Genomic DNA, 16,513 nt, shown 5'->3' with positions numbered 1-16,513 from the left:
GTAAATTGTCGATGAGATGACGGGTTTCAGATCCATTCTATGCATCCGAAGAAGTGAGCTGTAGCTCATGAAAGCTCATGCTACAATAAATTTGTTAGTCTTTAAGGTGCCACAAGTACTCCTGTTCTTTTTGATGAGATGACGGTTATCAGTCGTTCTGTACCGTCTGCTGCTATCATGGGTGCTCCTGGCTGGCCTCGCTGAGGTCGGCTAGGGGCGCATAGGCAAAAATGGGAATGACTCTCTGGGTCTTTCCCTTCCTATGTTTTGTCTAAAAATTGAGTCAGTCCAGCCTAGAATATGGGGCAAGTGTACTAGAGAACCAGAGAGCACAGCCGCTCCGTGTCAGAGCCCCAGAGATCCCGCAGAAATGATGAGCTGCATGCCATTCTAGGGGGTGCCCCTGCAACAACCCCACCCGTTGCTTCCCTCCTCCTCCAACCCTCCTGGGCTACCGTGGCAGTGTCCCCCCATTTGTGTGATGAAGTAATAAAGAATGCAGGAATAAGAAACAGTGACTTGTTAGTGAGATAAAATGAGGGGAAGGCAGCCTCAGCTGCTATGATAGTCCAGGCAGGACAGAATCTTTTCTTTAGACATGATGGGGGAGGGGGGGCTGATGGAGCTCAGCCCCCAGTTGCTATGATGAGGACGGTTACCAGCCGTTCTGCACCATCTGCTGGGAATGACCAGGAGTCATTCCTATTTTTATCCAGGCGCCCCCAGCAGACCTCACCGAGGCCAGCCAGGAGCACTCACAGGATGATGACGAGGACGGATACCAGTCCTTTTGTACCGTACCGTCTGCCACCAGGGAGGGGAGGAGAGATGATGCTGCTGTTTAGCGCTCCAGCACCCCGTCTACCAGCAGCATGCAGTAGACATAGGGTGACATTGAAAAAAGGCGAGAAACGATTTTTTTCCCTTTTCTTTTGGGGGGGGGGAGGAAATTGACGACATACACCCTGAAACACCCGGGAAAATGTTTTTGACCCTTCAGGCATTTGGAGCCCAGCCAAGAATGCAAATGCTTTTCAGAGACTGCAGGGACTGTGGGATAGCTGGAGTCCTCAGTACCCCCTCCCTCCCTCCCTCCCTCCCTCCATGAGCGTCCATTTGATTCTTTGGCTTTCCGTTACACTTCTCACACAGCACTGTGCTGAGTTCCTACTGTGGCCTCTGTCTATCATAGCCTGGAGATTTTTTCAAATGCTTTGTCATTTCGTCTTCTGTAACGGAGCTCTGATACAACAGATTTGTCTCCCCATATAGCGATCGGATCCAGTATCTCCCGTACGGTCCATACTGGAGCTCTTTTTGGATTTGGGACTGCATGGCCACCCGTGCTGATCAGAGCTCCATGCTGGGCAAACAGGAAATGAAATTCAAAAGTTTGCGGGGCTTTTCCTGTCTACCTGGCCAGTGCATCCGAGTTCAGATTGCTTTCCAGAACGGTCACAATGGTGCACTGTGGGATACCGCCCGGAGGCCAATACCGTCGATTTGCAGCCACACTAACCCTAATCCGACATGGCAATACCGATTTCAGTGCTACTCCTCTCGTCGGGGAGAAGTACAGAAACCGGTTTAAAGAGCCCTTTAAATCGATATAAAGGGCCTCATTGTGTGGACGGGTGCAGGGTTAAATCAGTTTAACGCTGCTAAATTCGGTTTAAACACATAGTGTAGACCAGGCCTGAGCTAGTCTCAGATGATCACGTTCTGAATTCACTAAAAGCATGGAAAACTGGGACAGTCACGAAAGGGAGTGGAAAAGCAGCAAAGAGTCTGGTGGCACCTTATAGACTAACAGACGTACTGGAGCATGAGCTTTCGTGGGTGAATACCCACTTCGTCGGATGCATGAAAGGGAGTGGGTCTCTCTCTTGGTTTGGAAAAGGTTCAGTCATAGGGCAGCATACTGTCGCCTCTGGCACAGGAAGTTCACGGACACTTTGTCCTACTTAAGAAATTAAAATATCATCCCTTGTTCCCTAAGATAAATTCCCCTTTTCCCCAAATGAGTCAGTGTCTGAAGTCTTGGGTTTCATTTTATAAACAGAACCCCAAACCCCAGCACAATCGAGGATATTGCCTCTGCCACATGGGCCATGATGCTAATCAGTGCAGCCTTGTAAAAGATGCTCAGGCCCTTTTCTTTCCAGAGAGAAGCCTGATTTTTAGACCAGGCATCTTTTGAAGTTGGCACAGAATGTAAACAAGGAGAAGCTGAACACCAGAATCCCAGCCAAGGAGTATTCATTAGTCATCATGGCAGTGCTGGGAAGGAGGGGGAGGGAAGTTGACCACAAGACTCTGAGCTGATCCAGTTACTGCATCTTATTAACCCCCTTAAAAAGACACACACTCCTCTAACAGAATCATTTCACTCTCACCAGCCTGTTTCTTCTAATAAATTCTCTAACAAGCACCAATTTCCCCCCACAAACTCTCTCTCTTTCAAGTTTTCAGCACTGAACTATCTACCGACCTACATGTGGTAGTCAGTATAGACCCCCACTACCTTGCCTTGAATGGATTTATCCCCACAACCTGTCTGTGAGGTAGGGAAGTGCAATTATCCCCATTTTACAGGGGAGGAACTGAGGCACAGAGACTAAGTGACTTGCCCAAGGTCACATGAGAAGATTGTGGCAGAGCAAGGGCTTGACCCCAGCTCTTCTAAGTCACTGACTAGTACCATAACCACTGGATCATCCACTCTCCTGTTTTACTAATAGCTTCCATTGTTCCAAATAAATCAGGAGATGGATACTGCCTTCTGTTATACTGGTGCACATCTGAATTAACTCCGGTGATGCCAAAGGAGTTATTTTGGAGTTAATGCTGTGTAACAGAGCAGAATCTGACCCTAATGTTGTGCAAATGTTATAAAAGGGTTAGATCCCCAGTTGGTGCAAACTGGCAGCAATTCCAATTTACACCAGATGAGGAACTGAACTCAGGTATTCAACAGCATGATCACAAGAGAAAGAAAATCTCTCTCCTTTCAGTCTGGTCTGTTTACAGGCATTTCTGGTTTTTTTAATATATATTATATACATAATAAATCTAATATTACTTGACCATGTCTCACCAATAAAGACCACAAACATCTGCCTTTGGGTCTGTGTAATGTAGACAATGCCCATAAATGTACGAATCAGCTTCTTATAGAAATTATTTTTTTTGGGCCAGGTTCGGACGCTAAGATCTCTGTGAGGAAACCACCTGCAGATAATCTCTCTTCCCCCACACAGAAGGGAAAATATCAACTGCCTGCATGGCAACATCTTCTCTTCCAGAGACTCCAAGGGGCCAGTAGCTAGAGAGTAATGAAGCAGGGTATCTCTGCGGGACTTTAAAAAAAAAAAAAAGGCTGATCAAATTTTGTGTCAACCATTTTGTCTGAATGAACCATGCAGACTTTCAAATGGGATCTGAACCTTAGGTCTCTTCATCCCATTCTAGACTTCTCAAGTTCTTACTTTCACTTTCCCAGCGTTTCTACCTTCCTATGTACAATAGGTGACTGTATTCTTTCTTTTACAAGCACACCCTGTGCCACGTTGGACACACTCCATCTCTGTTATGGATCAGTTGATATTCTTAACTATGATTCCAAATCCTGTTCCACAGCTTTAATTTTTTTTTAATGGTTCATCTTAAGCCAAATAAATCCACTGGAGCCTCTACCTTTCCAATGAGTGAATTGCTTGTAATTAGAGATGTCCCTGAAGCAAAATCCTGGATCAGAACACCCCTGATGTGGAAATTTGGATGTGGATCCAGATCTGACTTTGCAGCCCAGCCCCATTCTTGTTTGTGTTGCAGTCCTTAACGAGATTTCAGAAGCATGCAGAAGAGGGGTGTATCTCTGACAACAGTTCTCCATCCATAATACAGTCACCTGTAGCTGGACCAATTGTGCATGGAAGATTATTTTTTAAGCTACCTTGACTCAAAACACCATATAAAGAAAAAGTTAGAGGTAATAGGTGGAGGAGGGTGGTGGTGAGTCATACTCACCATGAGTAAAAGTGCTGAGCCTTTGAAGAGCATTACTAACACATCTGAGAAAAACAACTCTCTCCTCCTCCTCCCCCCCCCCATAGCTTTGTTGAAACAAGCCAGGTGAAAATCTAAATGTCAAGACTGATGCCCAATCTTTCTATATTAAAAAAGTATCCATACAATTTTTTAAGGTAGAACCCAGCTGGGGAAACACACCAACCCTACGAAAAGCAGCACTGCATATCATTTAGAACAAAGGCCTTATTTTTCATTGTTCCTAAGTAAGAACCTTAGAAAATGAATCCATTTTTGTATAAGGAAAATCCCAGACAATAATCCTCTGTGAACAGCTGGAGTTTACTGGAAACCTCTAAAAATACAGCAATTTTGAACTCGTTCTATGCAGCTACTGGATGCATGGTGTCTATCATCAAGACAACTAGTGACAAAAGGTAGTTGTTCAAATCTCAGAATATATGTTTGAGCTGCCTGCCTTCAGGTACATAAGGATATTTCTGTGGATTTTATGTAGATCCATAGTACAACTTGTAGATATGCAGTGAGGAGGATTCAAAGCCAAAGTTATACAAATTTAAGCTTCCAAACACACTGAACTGTTTAAGTACACAGTTCCCTGATCCTGCAAAGATTTATACATGTGATTAACTCTACACACTGTAAGTAGGCCCACGGAAGCCAAAGGGGCTATTCACAGTATGTAACGTACGTGTGAAAGTCTTTGAAGAATCAGGGCCTCAGGCCTGTACAAATGGTAATGAAGCAGGAGCAATGGGGTGCATAGAAATGGAAACATTTCGCAACAAAAATCCCTTCAGGATCATAGTTACTCTACCAAGGTATCCATCAGCAAAAACTTACAAGATTCCTCCTTTATTGTGGCCGAGTTCTGCCACTTTTACTCACACTGACTAGTACTGTGCCTCACTCTTAGTAGACCCACTGAGAAAGGGTGCAAGAATCTGGCCCTCGGTTTGTTCGCACTTGCACAGCACTTGGAACATATGAAGTACACAGTACATTTGCAAAAAAACCAGGAGTACTTGTGGCACCTTAAAGACTAACAAATTTATTCTAGCATGAGCTTTCGAGAGCTGCAGCTCACTTCTTCGGATGCATAGAATGGAACACACAGGACAGGGGATATTTATACATACAGAGAACATGAAAAGGTGGAAGTATGCATACCAACAGGCAGAGTCTAATCAATTGAGATGAGCTATCGTTAGCAGGAGGAAAAAAACTTTTTGAAGTGATAATTAAGATGGCCCATAGAAGGTGTGAGGAGAACTTAACATAGGGAAATAGATTCAATTGGTGTAATGACCCAACCATTCCCAGTACATTTGGAGTATACACCAGTATTCTACAGTATCATTCATAACAATTGGTGAGATTCGGCCCAGCACAGACTTCACAACCCAGCAGAAGATGGGCCCAACACAGCTTTAAGCCACTCCGGTGCCCTCCCAAGTCTGGAGCAGAACCAAGTGTAGCTCAGACAACTCTGGAGATCCAGCTAACTTACAGCAGCCTGTCGCCAGCTGATTAGGGACAGCATCATTGCTGAGAAACTCCATAGCATTACCCTGACATAACATTCACACTCAAGCCCTGTCCCTAGCATGCCTCTTATGACCGGGTTTATAAATGGAATCTTGATGACAACCTGATGTTGTCCTCCTTAGTTCTTGCACTTGGCGTATTCTCCTATCTGGATCTGGGGAGTTTAAGACTCTTTTTCTGCCTCTTCCAGCCTCTTTACCTGGTGCACGGCTGCAAATTTCACCCAATAAGCTTACAACAGCATTACTATAGTGCTTGGACCATTGGAGTAGAACATTGTGGTTTATTTATAAGAGCTCTCTACCCTCGCATTATTGTTATTTGTATTGCAGTCATGTCTAGGGGGCCCAGTAAGCGACTGGAGGCCCATTGTACTAGACACTGATCACAGAAAGACTGTCCCGGCTGCAAAGAACTCACAATTTCTTATCTAACAAAAGACGACAGGCAGATGTAACGAAGAGATGGGAGAGCACCAGGTAACAGTAAGAGGACTATGTTTAGTGTAGTAAGCAGTGATCACAGCAAACCACCAGCCTTCCTACAGTCTAGCGTTTTGTGGGAAATCACAGCAGCGGTGAGTTTTAAGGAGTGATTTGAAGGCAGACACAATAAGAGGCTTTAAGACATAAGGTCAGCTTTGTCATCTCGTTATCCTGGTTTCCATCAATCTTCCTCACTACTTCAGCAGCAGTGGTTACCAAACATTTGGATCCATCAGGTATTACAAGCAGGATGGCTGCAGACACAGTGTAACCCTTGCATTTAATCGGATCATTTGTTTCCCCAAGAGATTTAAGGATTAGTCAGCATGACAGTGAAATTTTCCTTTTAAGTCTGGGGGCAGACTGTGTTGTTCTTTCCCATCTGCTCTCCCAAGCTGCAGAAGGCTGGAGGTTAAGTGATCGTGTTACCAAAAAAAAAAAAAAAAACCCACAAGGGATAGAAATATTTTATTTAAAAACTTTCTGCCAACACTATCCAAGAAGAGGGTGAGTGGCCCAACTCTTGTACCCCCTAAACTGGCGACATGACTGTCATTAAGAGAGATGATCGCTGGCTCAACATACTAAACGCCGGTGACTTGATCCTCCTACTTTCAAAGCTGTTAGTCTGTATCCTAGTGGGGTCAGGTTAAGATTGAATTACAGCACAAGCAGCTAGTTTCTGGGTCTGAATGTGCCAGACAGGGAGGACTGTTGTTCCTCAGAGGAAGAGAACATTTAAAAAAAAAAAAGGCAGATCTCTTTTACACAGAGTGACTGCCAACATTGAAAGCGGGAGGGAGAAAGGAGGCCTGGGAGTACTGTAACTTGATGCATCACTGCTATGGATTTCTCTCCTCTTAACAAGGTAAAAAATAGCTTTTTTAACCACCACCCCCCCCCGTTTGAAACCATCTCCCTCATTTAACAATGATCTGGAAATGCTGTGTTTCAAGAATTTCCCTGTGTTAGAGTTACACACAGTGTTCAGTTAATACACGGAGCACACTCTCTTTAGCTTCCCAAGTCTTTACAACGCTGAGAACATGTCACGTTCTACTTCTGTATTTTTTTAAAGTATTAATCATCTGGCCCCGTGGCCTAGTGGCAGAACCCAGTGTGTTTGGGGGAAAGGAGGGGGTTGAGTCCCACTCTGCTCTCTTACTCACCAGGTTGTCAGAGGGTGAAGTACTACAGAGGGCACTCACACCCCAATGAAAAATAGCTCAAAATTATCCTCTCCAGCTTGCTAGGTAGAATCACTGGAAGACTGCAAGGACTTATGGCCAGGTAAAGGGGTAGCACCAGGCACATATCTTCTGTGCTCCCAGGAGCTCTCGGAGGAAGCCCGTCTCACAGTGCTGTCTATGGGGTGGCGGGTCCTGCCCTATGCCACACTCCTGGGCAGGAACAATGTGAAGGAGGGGCAGGAATGGTCACATGCCCTCCCTAGACGCCCTGGGGGGGCACATTCCAAAGGGGGGTGGGGAGTTACAGCTGTGCTCAGGTACGTGCGGCAGGTCAGGAGAGTGCCTTCCTGTGCTCTGCGGCTGCTTGCCCTGCCCTGCCCTGGTGAGCTGCTTTCTTGCATCAAGGGGGGCAAAATGAGAGGGAGGGAGGGAGCAGGGAGGAAAGCGGGGCTGCTAGAGACACTGGGAATGATCGTGGGGGATCATGGGGGGCCAGCATAGGCCAGGGCTGGGAGTCGGGGGGTGGGGTGGCCGCAGCAAGGAAACAGCCCCGTGGGCCTGGATGGATAGGCATCTGGGATTTTTTAAAAGCTTGAAACAAAGAGAAGCACCGAGGACCTCTCTGGCTTGTAGGGAAAGAGTGGGGTGGAGTCTGTATGCAGTGGTAGCCCAGGGGCGAATGCGTCCTCACTCACTCCATTGCCCTCCCAGAATCCCAGGTCAGAATTAAAATACCCTGGATTTCCTCCCTCACATGATGAATCCCTTAGGATTCATTGTGGTAGGACCACAATTCCCAGGGATTTTCTGTTCAGGCCATCGTGTCTGCAGACAAGCGAACTTCACCTTGCTAAGGCCCCTACTATTGGGGTTGACAAGAGCGGCTCAAGGCCATGGGCCTGCTGAGTTCTCTGGGCTGGGGTGTAACTGCCGGAGCTCTCTGGCTGGATGCTCAAGTGGTTTGAACTGGGACTTTCTAACACGCCCAGGGCCCCTTCCTTGTCTCCTTGCCCCTCTTCTGAATGGGCAGGTCTAAGCTGGGGAAATAGGCAGTGTTTAAAAACGTGTTTCCTAACCTGCTTCAACTATCACGTTTTTCAATACAACCTATTTCCTAGTCTAGACGGGGGGGGGGGGGGGAATGTCATAGCCCCACATTCCATTCTTCCCTCAGGTATAGGCTTTACAGAGGGAAATTGATCTATTGTATAGTAAGCAGGGCTGTGGGTGTGTTTTCCAGCAATGTCTCTTTTGGTTTTCATTATTCACCCTCTCTCAGGGCCTTGAGACAGAAGCAGTTACCAACTGTAGCGTTCTCTGAGAGCCACAAAGCCCTCTCCTGTTTTTGCTGGGAGTGTGATTTGTAGCTAATGCTGGAAGAGCTGTACAGCATGTTTAGCTGATGGCCTCTTTTCACGCGATGCCCTTAGCAGCACATTCCGAGGTGGCACCTCATTTCATATCTAAAGTCTTTTGACTGAGGAAGTTTGGACAGGTCAGGTGGTTTGTCTGCATTAGCACTCTGGTTTCTGTAGGTCTACAGCGTATGTGCCCTATTCCCAGAGTAGCATTTTGGTGGTCTTGCTATGTACCAGGAGAGCCACTTCCAGCTCATATTGGAAATACAGAAAGTCGCGCTGATGGCAATGGTTTCACTGCAAAGAGTTTGCCAAAAAAGGATAAGGACAAAGTGGTGTTAGCTGCTTTCTCCCATCAGGTGCAAAGTACACAACAGGTATGCAGTGATCCTGAGTGTCACCTTACAGCATCCATCCCTGCAGTGGCTGAATGTTACATTCTATCACACTACGTGGATACCTAATAGGGGCTTATAAATTAGAAGCTGTGAAAATACTGTATACAGAGTGGGGTAGTAGAAGGTATGCCGTATTGTATACACTGGTGGGTTGGAAGGTATGGCATATTGTGTACAGGGGGGTATGGGAAGGTATGCTATACTGGATTGTATACAGTGAGATATTGAAAGATATGGCATATTGTTGCACTTTGAAAACTAGGGATATAATTAATCTGTTGCAATTCCCCTGACTCCAGTGAAATTACACCAGGGATAAAATTGGCCTAGTAGATTTAATTCTTTTTTCTGTACTGCTGCAAAAATATCTTATGGCTTATATTGTTCCAGAAATCCTCAGCAACATACAGTCAGTTATTGTTTGTTCCCTGCACTTTAGTGCAACAAAAACTAAAATGAAAAGAGCGATTTAAGGCTTAAGCCATAAAGGAAGCAGGTCAAATGTACAATTGAACTGACTGAGCAACACAATAGGTGTCCCAAAGCTGGGCTGCTAAGGAGAACCTGGTGTCTTGTGGAGAGATGCAATAGATCTGCTCTGCTCCCAAAGCCAAGCAGAAAGTAGCAGGTCAGTGGTGATGAGGAGGTAAACCTGGTCTAAGATGATCAAACCACTATCCGTCCCTGGTATTACAGACCTAGGGGCAGCTCTCTGCTTACGCAGCACAGAGTGAACTTGAAACAGCCTAAGGAATCGCCCCAGTGCCAGTGATGGTTCTACTGCCATCTGCATATACTGTGCTGGAAACCACTGCGTGGCACAAGGGAAAGCAAAGGCTTCTCAGAGGCAAGGAGGAGACACAGCATGTGAGGGAAGGGGAGGAGGCAGAGCTAGGTTCTGATATACCCAGTTCTCAGCTGGCTCAAGGTCCTTGGGGGATCTTTCCACTTGGGCACAGTGGAGAATTAAGCCCAAATCACTGAAATAAGCATCTTGGCCTGGTATCCCCATTTATATAGCTGCTGTTACAGGAAAACAGTCTTACATTTTTAGCCCATGGCTGGTCTTTTAAAATAAGTGTAGCACAGCACAGACTCACCCCTGCGGCACCTCCTGCGGGTCGTCCTCGGGAAATTAGCTCTTTGACCCAGGAGCGCCCTCTGCAGGCCAATGATCCACTTGCTGTTGGCCCCCCGTGTCCCTCCCAGGACCCCGGTGCCCTTATCTCAGGGTTCTGCCTCCTGCAGTACCCCACAGTCTTACTGGGTTTCCCCACCCCCTATCCCTACATTGCCTCAGTCGTGGCTACTGCCAGTCTCTGTTTAGCCCTCGCGCCCTGGGGCAGACTGCAGTCTATCAGCCAATCATCACAGGCAACAATGGGTTTGGACTGGCTGCCTTTACCCACCCTCCGGCTGCCCCTCTGCAAGCCCAATACCTAGGAGGCCTAGAACTAGGCCCTGCAGCCCGGGGAGTTGCTGGCCTAGGGCTTCCCAGCTCCTAAGGCCTTTCCCCAGCCCTGCCTCCCTCTAGGTCCCCTGGGTGAGTTCCCCAGCAGCCAGGCCTGTCTCCCTCTCAGGTCAGAGTAAGACTGCTCCCTCTCGCTTCCCTGGCCTTCTTATAAGGCCCAGTTGCTTAGTCTGGGGTGTGGCCCCAGCTGCAGCCACTTACCCCAATCAGCCGGGGTTTTACTCCCTTGCCCAGCCCCAGCCCTCTGCAGGGCTTTTCCAACCCCTTCTGGGCTGGAGCAGGTGTTCACCCCGCTACAATAAGTAATACAGAAGTAAAGCTGGATCAGATGTCTCATTGGTTTGATGGGGATATAGCAGCTCAAGGGCATAAAACATTCTCATTCACTTTAGCAGGGTTCAAAGCCAGCTAGATAGCAAATCAAGGACACATTTTTGTACACCGTCTGAGCAAGACCTTGCTAATTTGCGTCTAAGTCCCCATTCTATTGTCCCAATTGCACCACCATAATCTTTAAATTGTGCCCCCTCACTATCAGCAGTTACTAGTCGCCTAGGCTCACAGATGTGCTTATGAAGCACAACTAAGACCATAATTTTTAGCATTCTGTGAGCAGGTGGAAAAGAACAGTAGCATCTCCCTACTAGTATCAGCCAGAAAGTCGGTGGCCGGAAGTGAAAGTCATGCATACTTTCACAAGGCACTGCCATGCGCAATATCCCTGTTTGGAACCTTGGGATTCATGCTCTTGACACTAGTGCAGGTCAGACATGCTGTGGGGCAGCTGAGAGGGAAACTTCAGACTACAAGCTCTTTGGGGCAGGGACAGTCTTTTTGTTGAGTGTTTGTATAGTAAAATGGGGTCCTGGCCTATGACTGGAGCTCAGGGGCGCTACCGCATGATAAGTAACAAGAATACTAAGTAAGTTCTTACAATAAATAATACTCTTTGCCAGGGGTTGGTTGGTTCATTTGGTTTGTTTTAAACAAACCTAGTACTGGTCCACTCGTGGAAGTGAGATTCTTGACAACTGGTGGCTTGTCTTAAGTAAATGGAAAGAGAGAAAGTCCTAACCTGAACGCAAAAAGGTGGGGGGCAAGGGAGACCTGCCCTATATTCCCGGGGAGGCTCAGGGTACAACTATGCTGAAAGAAAAAAAAAAAAAAAAGACCGGGGGCAGTGAGTCTCAGAGCCTGGATCCACTGACTCGGGTTCACACTATGGGGATAAAAACATTCTGACATTCTGGCTTGGGCTAGAGCCCGGGCTCAGACTCTCCCCCAAACTGGATTTCAGAGCCCGGAGTACAGCCTGAGTCAGAACATCTACAGTGCGATTTTTAGCCCTATAGCACAAGCCCGAGTCAGTTGACCCAGGCTCCGAGACTCACTGTTGTGGGTCTTTTTTTGCAATGTAGACATACGCTTAAAATATGCTGGGCCTGGTTCTCCTCTTACACTAGTTTGACATAGTTACAACTCCACTGACTTATACCACCCTGAAAGTAGAATCACACCTTATGTATTTTTTAAATAGCTAGTATTGTATCTTACTAAACTTTCAAAAGTATTTGTACATCTGTGGTGTAATTCTCTCTTTAATCGGGATTTTAAGTAATTTTCTCAAGGCAACACTATTAATCGCTCCCTACAATATATATAACACACTCTGATATTTGAGGTTAAAGTAATAAAATATGTGCTTTTCTGGGATTCTTTTGGGAGTGATTTTATACCCATTGTTCATTTTTAACAAGATTTATTAGATCTCACACAGACTGAAAAAAAATGTTTTGTTTGGGGGTTTTTTGGTCAAAAACTGCAGCAATTTCATTTGTCAATGAAAAAAAATTTCAATGGACTACAACTTGAAATAGGTAAAGCAATCTTGCTTATGTTCCAAAAATGGAGCACGAGGTCAATTAACTGATGGTTGTAGCAACATACTGTATCTGAGGATTACAGCGCTCACAGGAACGACTGTGTTCAGGAATGTACACTGGAAGTCGGAGATAGGTTCAAGATGTTTTTGAATAGGCTAAATCACATACAGATGTACATACAGCATGTCCAGTCAAAATGATTTAAGGCAGAAACATGCACAGGAAAAATAGATGAAGAAAAACAAATCATGCAGTTATAATTAACATACCTTGCAGTGACACCTGTTGCTTTCCATGATAAGAAATCTGGAAGATCAAAGAAGTAGCCTGCCTTTTCCCAACAAGACTCTCTCAAGTTCTGACAAAATTTAAAAAGAAATAGACGTGAGTTGCAATCATGGTCTGCCTTCATTTTTAAAAACAAATTCTAAGTCACCTGCCAGTTACCAAATAACCCAACATTTTTTCCTAACATAAAACTCTGAGCATGCCGCTCTTCAACCTGTGACTACTCCACTGACTTTAAAATGATTTACTGGCTACAGTGTTGGCTTTTCCACTTGCCGGATGGTGCTAATGAGAACACAGTTTTCCCAAATTTGGGTTTACAGAGGCATCCTTTTAAAAATGACAGTGTGGAGCCTTCACCTGCTAAAATTCCCCTTTGGAGTGCCACTATATCAGTCTCCTTTTAAGTTCAAAATGCAAGAAGAAAAATAAAATAAATCGAGTGCAATAACCAAGGCAAATTCTAGCAAATACTCTTAGCAGGAGTGTGGTCCCTGCAAGCCCAGGACTGTAGTATGGCGTTGCCAAATTACTAAAGACCTCCCCGCCAGGCTTGATAGTCTACAGAGAACCCCAAACTGTAGTCGATCACTTGCTGGTCTATCTGCAGAGAGATGGCTGTTCTCTTTGTTACCAGCTTCTAAATTTAAGACGACGACGGCTAAAATTAACAAAATATTTTCTCAATATTACTTTTCCATGTAAGCAATCATTGTACTTGCCATCAAGATGTCAAATGATAAAGAATGGGTGAGGATGTGGTCTGGACAATTGTGAATCGGAAGGGAGTTTTCCCAGGAGTTGGTCTCTATTAAGATGTGGTATATACTATGAAAAAAGTGCAAGAATCACTGGCCTACAAAATATAATGGCCCTGACAAGCGGCCACTTATCAATCTATCAAATTGTAAGTAACACAGTAACGAAACCATTACCATAACTTACTGCTGCCAAACCCAAGCGTTCAAAAATCATGAGTCAGGCCTTCAAAAATTGTGAGTTGGCTTTAAACAACAAAAAATCCCACAAGATTTTTTTTTAAATAAATAGTGGGCCTTTTTGTTTGCTTCCTTCTTTTTGAGCCTTTTTTTCCTAAAAACAGGAGGTCTTGAAAATTACATTTTTTTTTTAATGACAGCTGAGATTCTCATGTAATTACATGACTCCCGGAACTGGGACTATATGTAAAACATTAATTATTAAGAGACTCACAATAAAATCATGAGAGCTGGAGAAAGTGATAATGATGAAGAAATAGTCATATGCAGGTAGACTTGGAGGCTTAGGGTGCTGTAGATTGGACAGAGGTGCTTTGGCAGAGCTGCGTGGAGATGTTTAAAAAAAACAAAAACACTTACCTTCACTATGCTCAACTTTTAGGAGTGCCATGCGACTTCAAAAATGTAGTAAATCATAAGTACCAATAGTAATAAATATAATTACCATTTTCTTATTTGTATTACAGTAGCTTCCAGTTTCCCCAACCAGGATCAGGACCCAATTGTGCTAGGCATGTACAAATATAGTCCCTGTTCCAGAGAGCTTATACTCCAAATAACTATAAAAGGTACTTACAGTTTAACTAACTTTGTGTTCAGCACAGCACAGTACTATAATCTTTTGACTCCATTTGTTATGTGACTGCAAATTTAAAGTCTCAAAAAGTTATTGGGGTTGAGTCTGTAAGGCCAATAATATAGGAAAATGTCATTTCAGAAATTAAGATGTAGACAGGTAAACAATGAAAACAAGAGCATCATTTTGGTTTTGGATCATCCAAAGAATCCAGCTCCATGTTCTCTGAGGTTTCAACCCTTTAGAGGTCTCAGGAAGTACTGTACTCCTATTGAGGCCTGAAAACAAAAGCTTCAATCACAGCCTTCAATCATAAAAAGCACTAGTGTTGGATGCCTATTTCAGACCACTTTCCTCCCAGACATGTATGGCTGCTAGTCATTAACTGTGCATTTGCCTCCATGGCTAGAATTTGGCCCTTTATATTTTAATTCAAAAGGCTAGTCAGCCTGGCTTTTTTGACAACATAAACCCTGAGCTACTGGTAAAAGTAGGATTTCTGTCCGGTAATCTTGTGTTTATGAAAATAGACACCAGGCTAGGATTAATCATGTAACTCAAACAAACCCAGCTATTCAGCAAAGAGAGTCACCGAATCCTGATTTCATTATTTCATGAATCCCCAAAAAGTTACAAGTTAGCAACCCTATGGTATGGTGTTTCATGGGTGTCCAAATGATTCATCCTTTGTCATGTTGATGCTATGTCATTACTAGCTAGCACAGACAAAAATCATATCATGCCCTGATGCATTTTTCAAAAGAGTATAAACATCTCCATATTCTCTACACTTGTTGAAGTTCACTATTTGATTTTCACTCCCAGACAAGGAATCCACAACCACATTAAAAGCATTATGGAAAAGTCCCAAGTACATTCTCAATGCCATATTCATATCCTGCGACTCATCCTCCAAACTCACGTTTAAAGAAAATAGATTCAGTCCCTGTGTTTTCTTGGGGCTCCTCTAAACTCTCCTTCACTCATTTTTCCTTTCTTCATGCCCAAACCATAAACCACAGTTAATCCTCTTTCTGAGACTGTCACAGAGGACCCTATAAACACCATTTCTGAAAAAGCTTGGGGTGACACATTTGAACAATATGAAGCTATCTCCTCCCTTGGGTGTTTACCTTGCTGCCTCTTCAGCATTCTTAGCACCCTATGGGAAGGAGAGAGAGAGAGAGATTGGGAAAACAGATCAACCCTAGCTCTTTGGTACAGCAATACTGCACTGCCACTGTGTCTACACACCAGCTTCCATCTTTGAAACAAGAGTCCCATGTCTCTTTCTTTAAAAAATAGTTTTTCAAATGGAAAACGATGGACTGGTATCTGTGGCAGTAAAGACTACAGTCCACTATTTATCCACAGAACCAGTGTAATAGTCAAAGCTTCCTCACATTGCCTTGCCAGCGTGCTTCGGCCTGGACTTGGAGGGTTTGCTTGTCAGGTGCATGGCTAGGTCTCAATTGAGTTAATTTATCCCTGGTGAATGTTTGCTTTTTAATGCTGATGAATATGTTATGCTTAAGTATTAAGTGAGCACCTAGAGCTCTTGCACAGGGGCATCGTTTTTTACTATTACTTAAGCCTAAACTCAATAAAATAGGCTACCAAACACGTACTGGATGGCACGGACTCTGAGCCATTACCAATATGGTTAGCGTTTGAAACAGTGATCTAGTGGGGAAAGGCTTTGTATCTCATATCCCATTACCGTCCACCTGCATCATTAGAATCCCAATGGCCCTGGGATTGATTAGAGGTGGGCTAGAAGCAAAAATCCCAGGTTCAAACCAGCGTATCGATCTAAATTCCTTGGCTGCCCATCATCTCTAAAAGTGGGCTGTATCAAAGGCCCATGTTCAAACATCTAAATTTGGAATGCATGAAATCGAGGTTTTAAATCAGAACTCCGTGACTTGAGCATGCCCTTACTGTACACGAAGTTGGCTTACTTTCTGGCAAAGCCAGAAAGCTGTTCAGCCACCTAAAACAGAGAGAACAAAAAAAGCCATCTGTAAAAACAGCGACTCAGAGAACATGGATCAAGGAGCCATTGCCCTGCGACCACCAGCATACCAGCCATTTGCCTTCCCTCCATGACCAACAAGCATGGTTTTAATGGTTCGTTGCTGTGCATTTCCTTCTCCATTTGGCTGGTTATTGCAAGCAAAGGGTGGACAGAAGGAATAAGTCTAAAAAGGAAGAACTGAACAGTAACATCTAGTGAGATCCTTGGGCAATCTGCCAGAAAAAGTAAA

General features: G+C 44.6%; 1 protein-coding gene across 8 annotated transcripts in view; it reads right to left on the bottom strand.

Annotated features, from left to right (window-relative positions):
• FGGY (FGGY carbohydrate kinase domain containing) overlaps positions 1–16,513 on the bottom strand; it is a 372,408-nt gene that overhangs the window by 158,784 nt on the left and 197,111 nt on the right. For all 8 annotated transcript variants that reach the window (XM_045026481.1, XM_045026483.1, XM_045026482.1 and 5 more), the window contains one exon: positions 12,653–12,741. In XM_045026481.1, the coding sequence (XP_044882416.1) occupies positions 12,653–12,741 (89 nt within the window). The remainder of the gene's footprint in view (positions 1–12,652; positions 12,742–16,513) is intronic.

The sequence above is a fragment of the Mauremys mutica genome, chromosome 8, assembly GCF_020497125.1.
Source record: "Mauremys mutica isolate MM-2020 ecotype Southern chromosome 8, ASM2049712v1, whole genome shotgun sequence".
NCBI classification, from domain to species: Eukaryota; Metazoa; Chordata; order Testudines; family Geoemydidae; genus Mauremys; species Mauremys mutica.
This window is presented reverse-complemented; position numbering and strand designations above follow the sequence as displayed.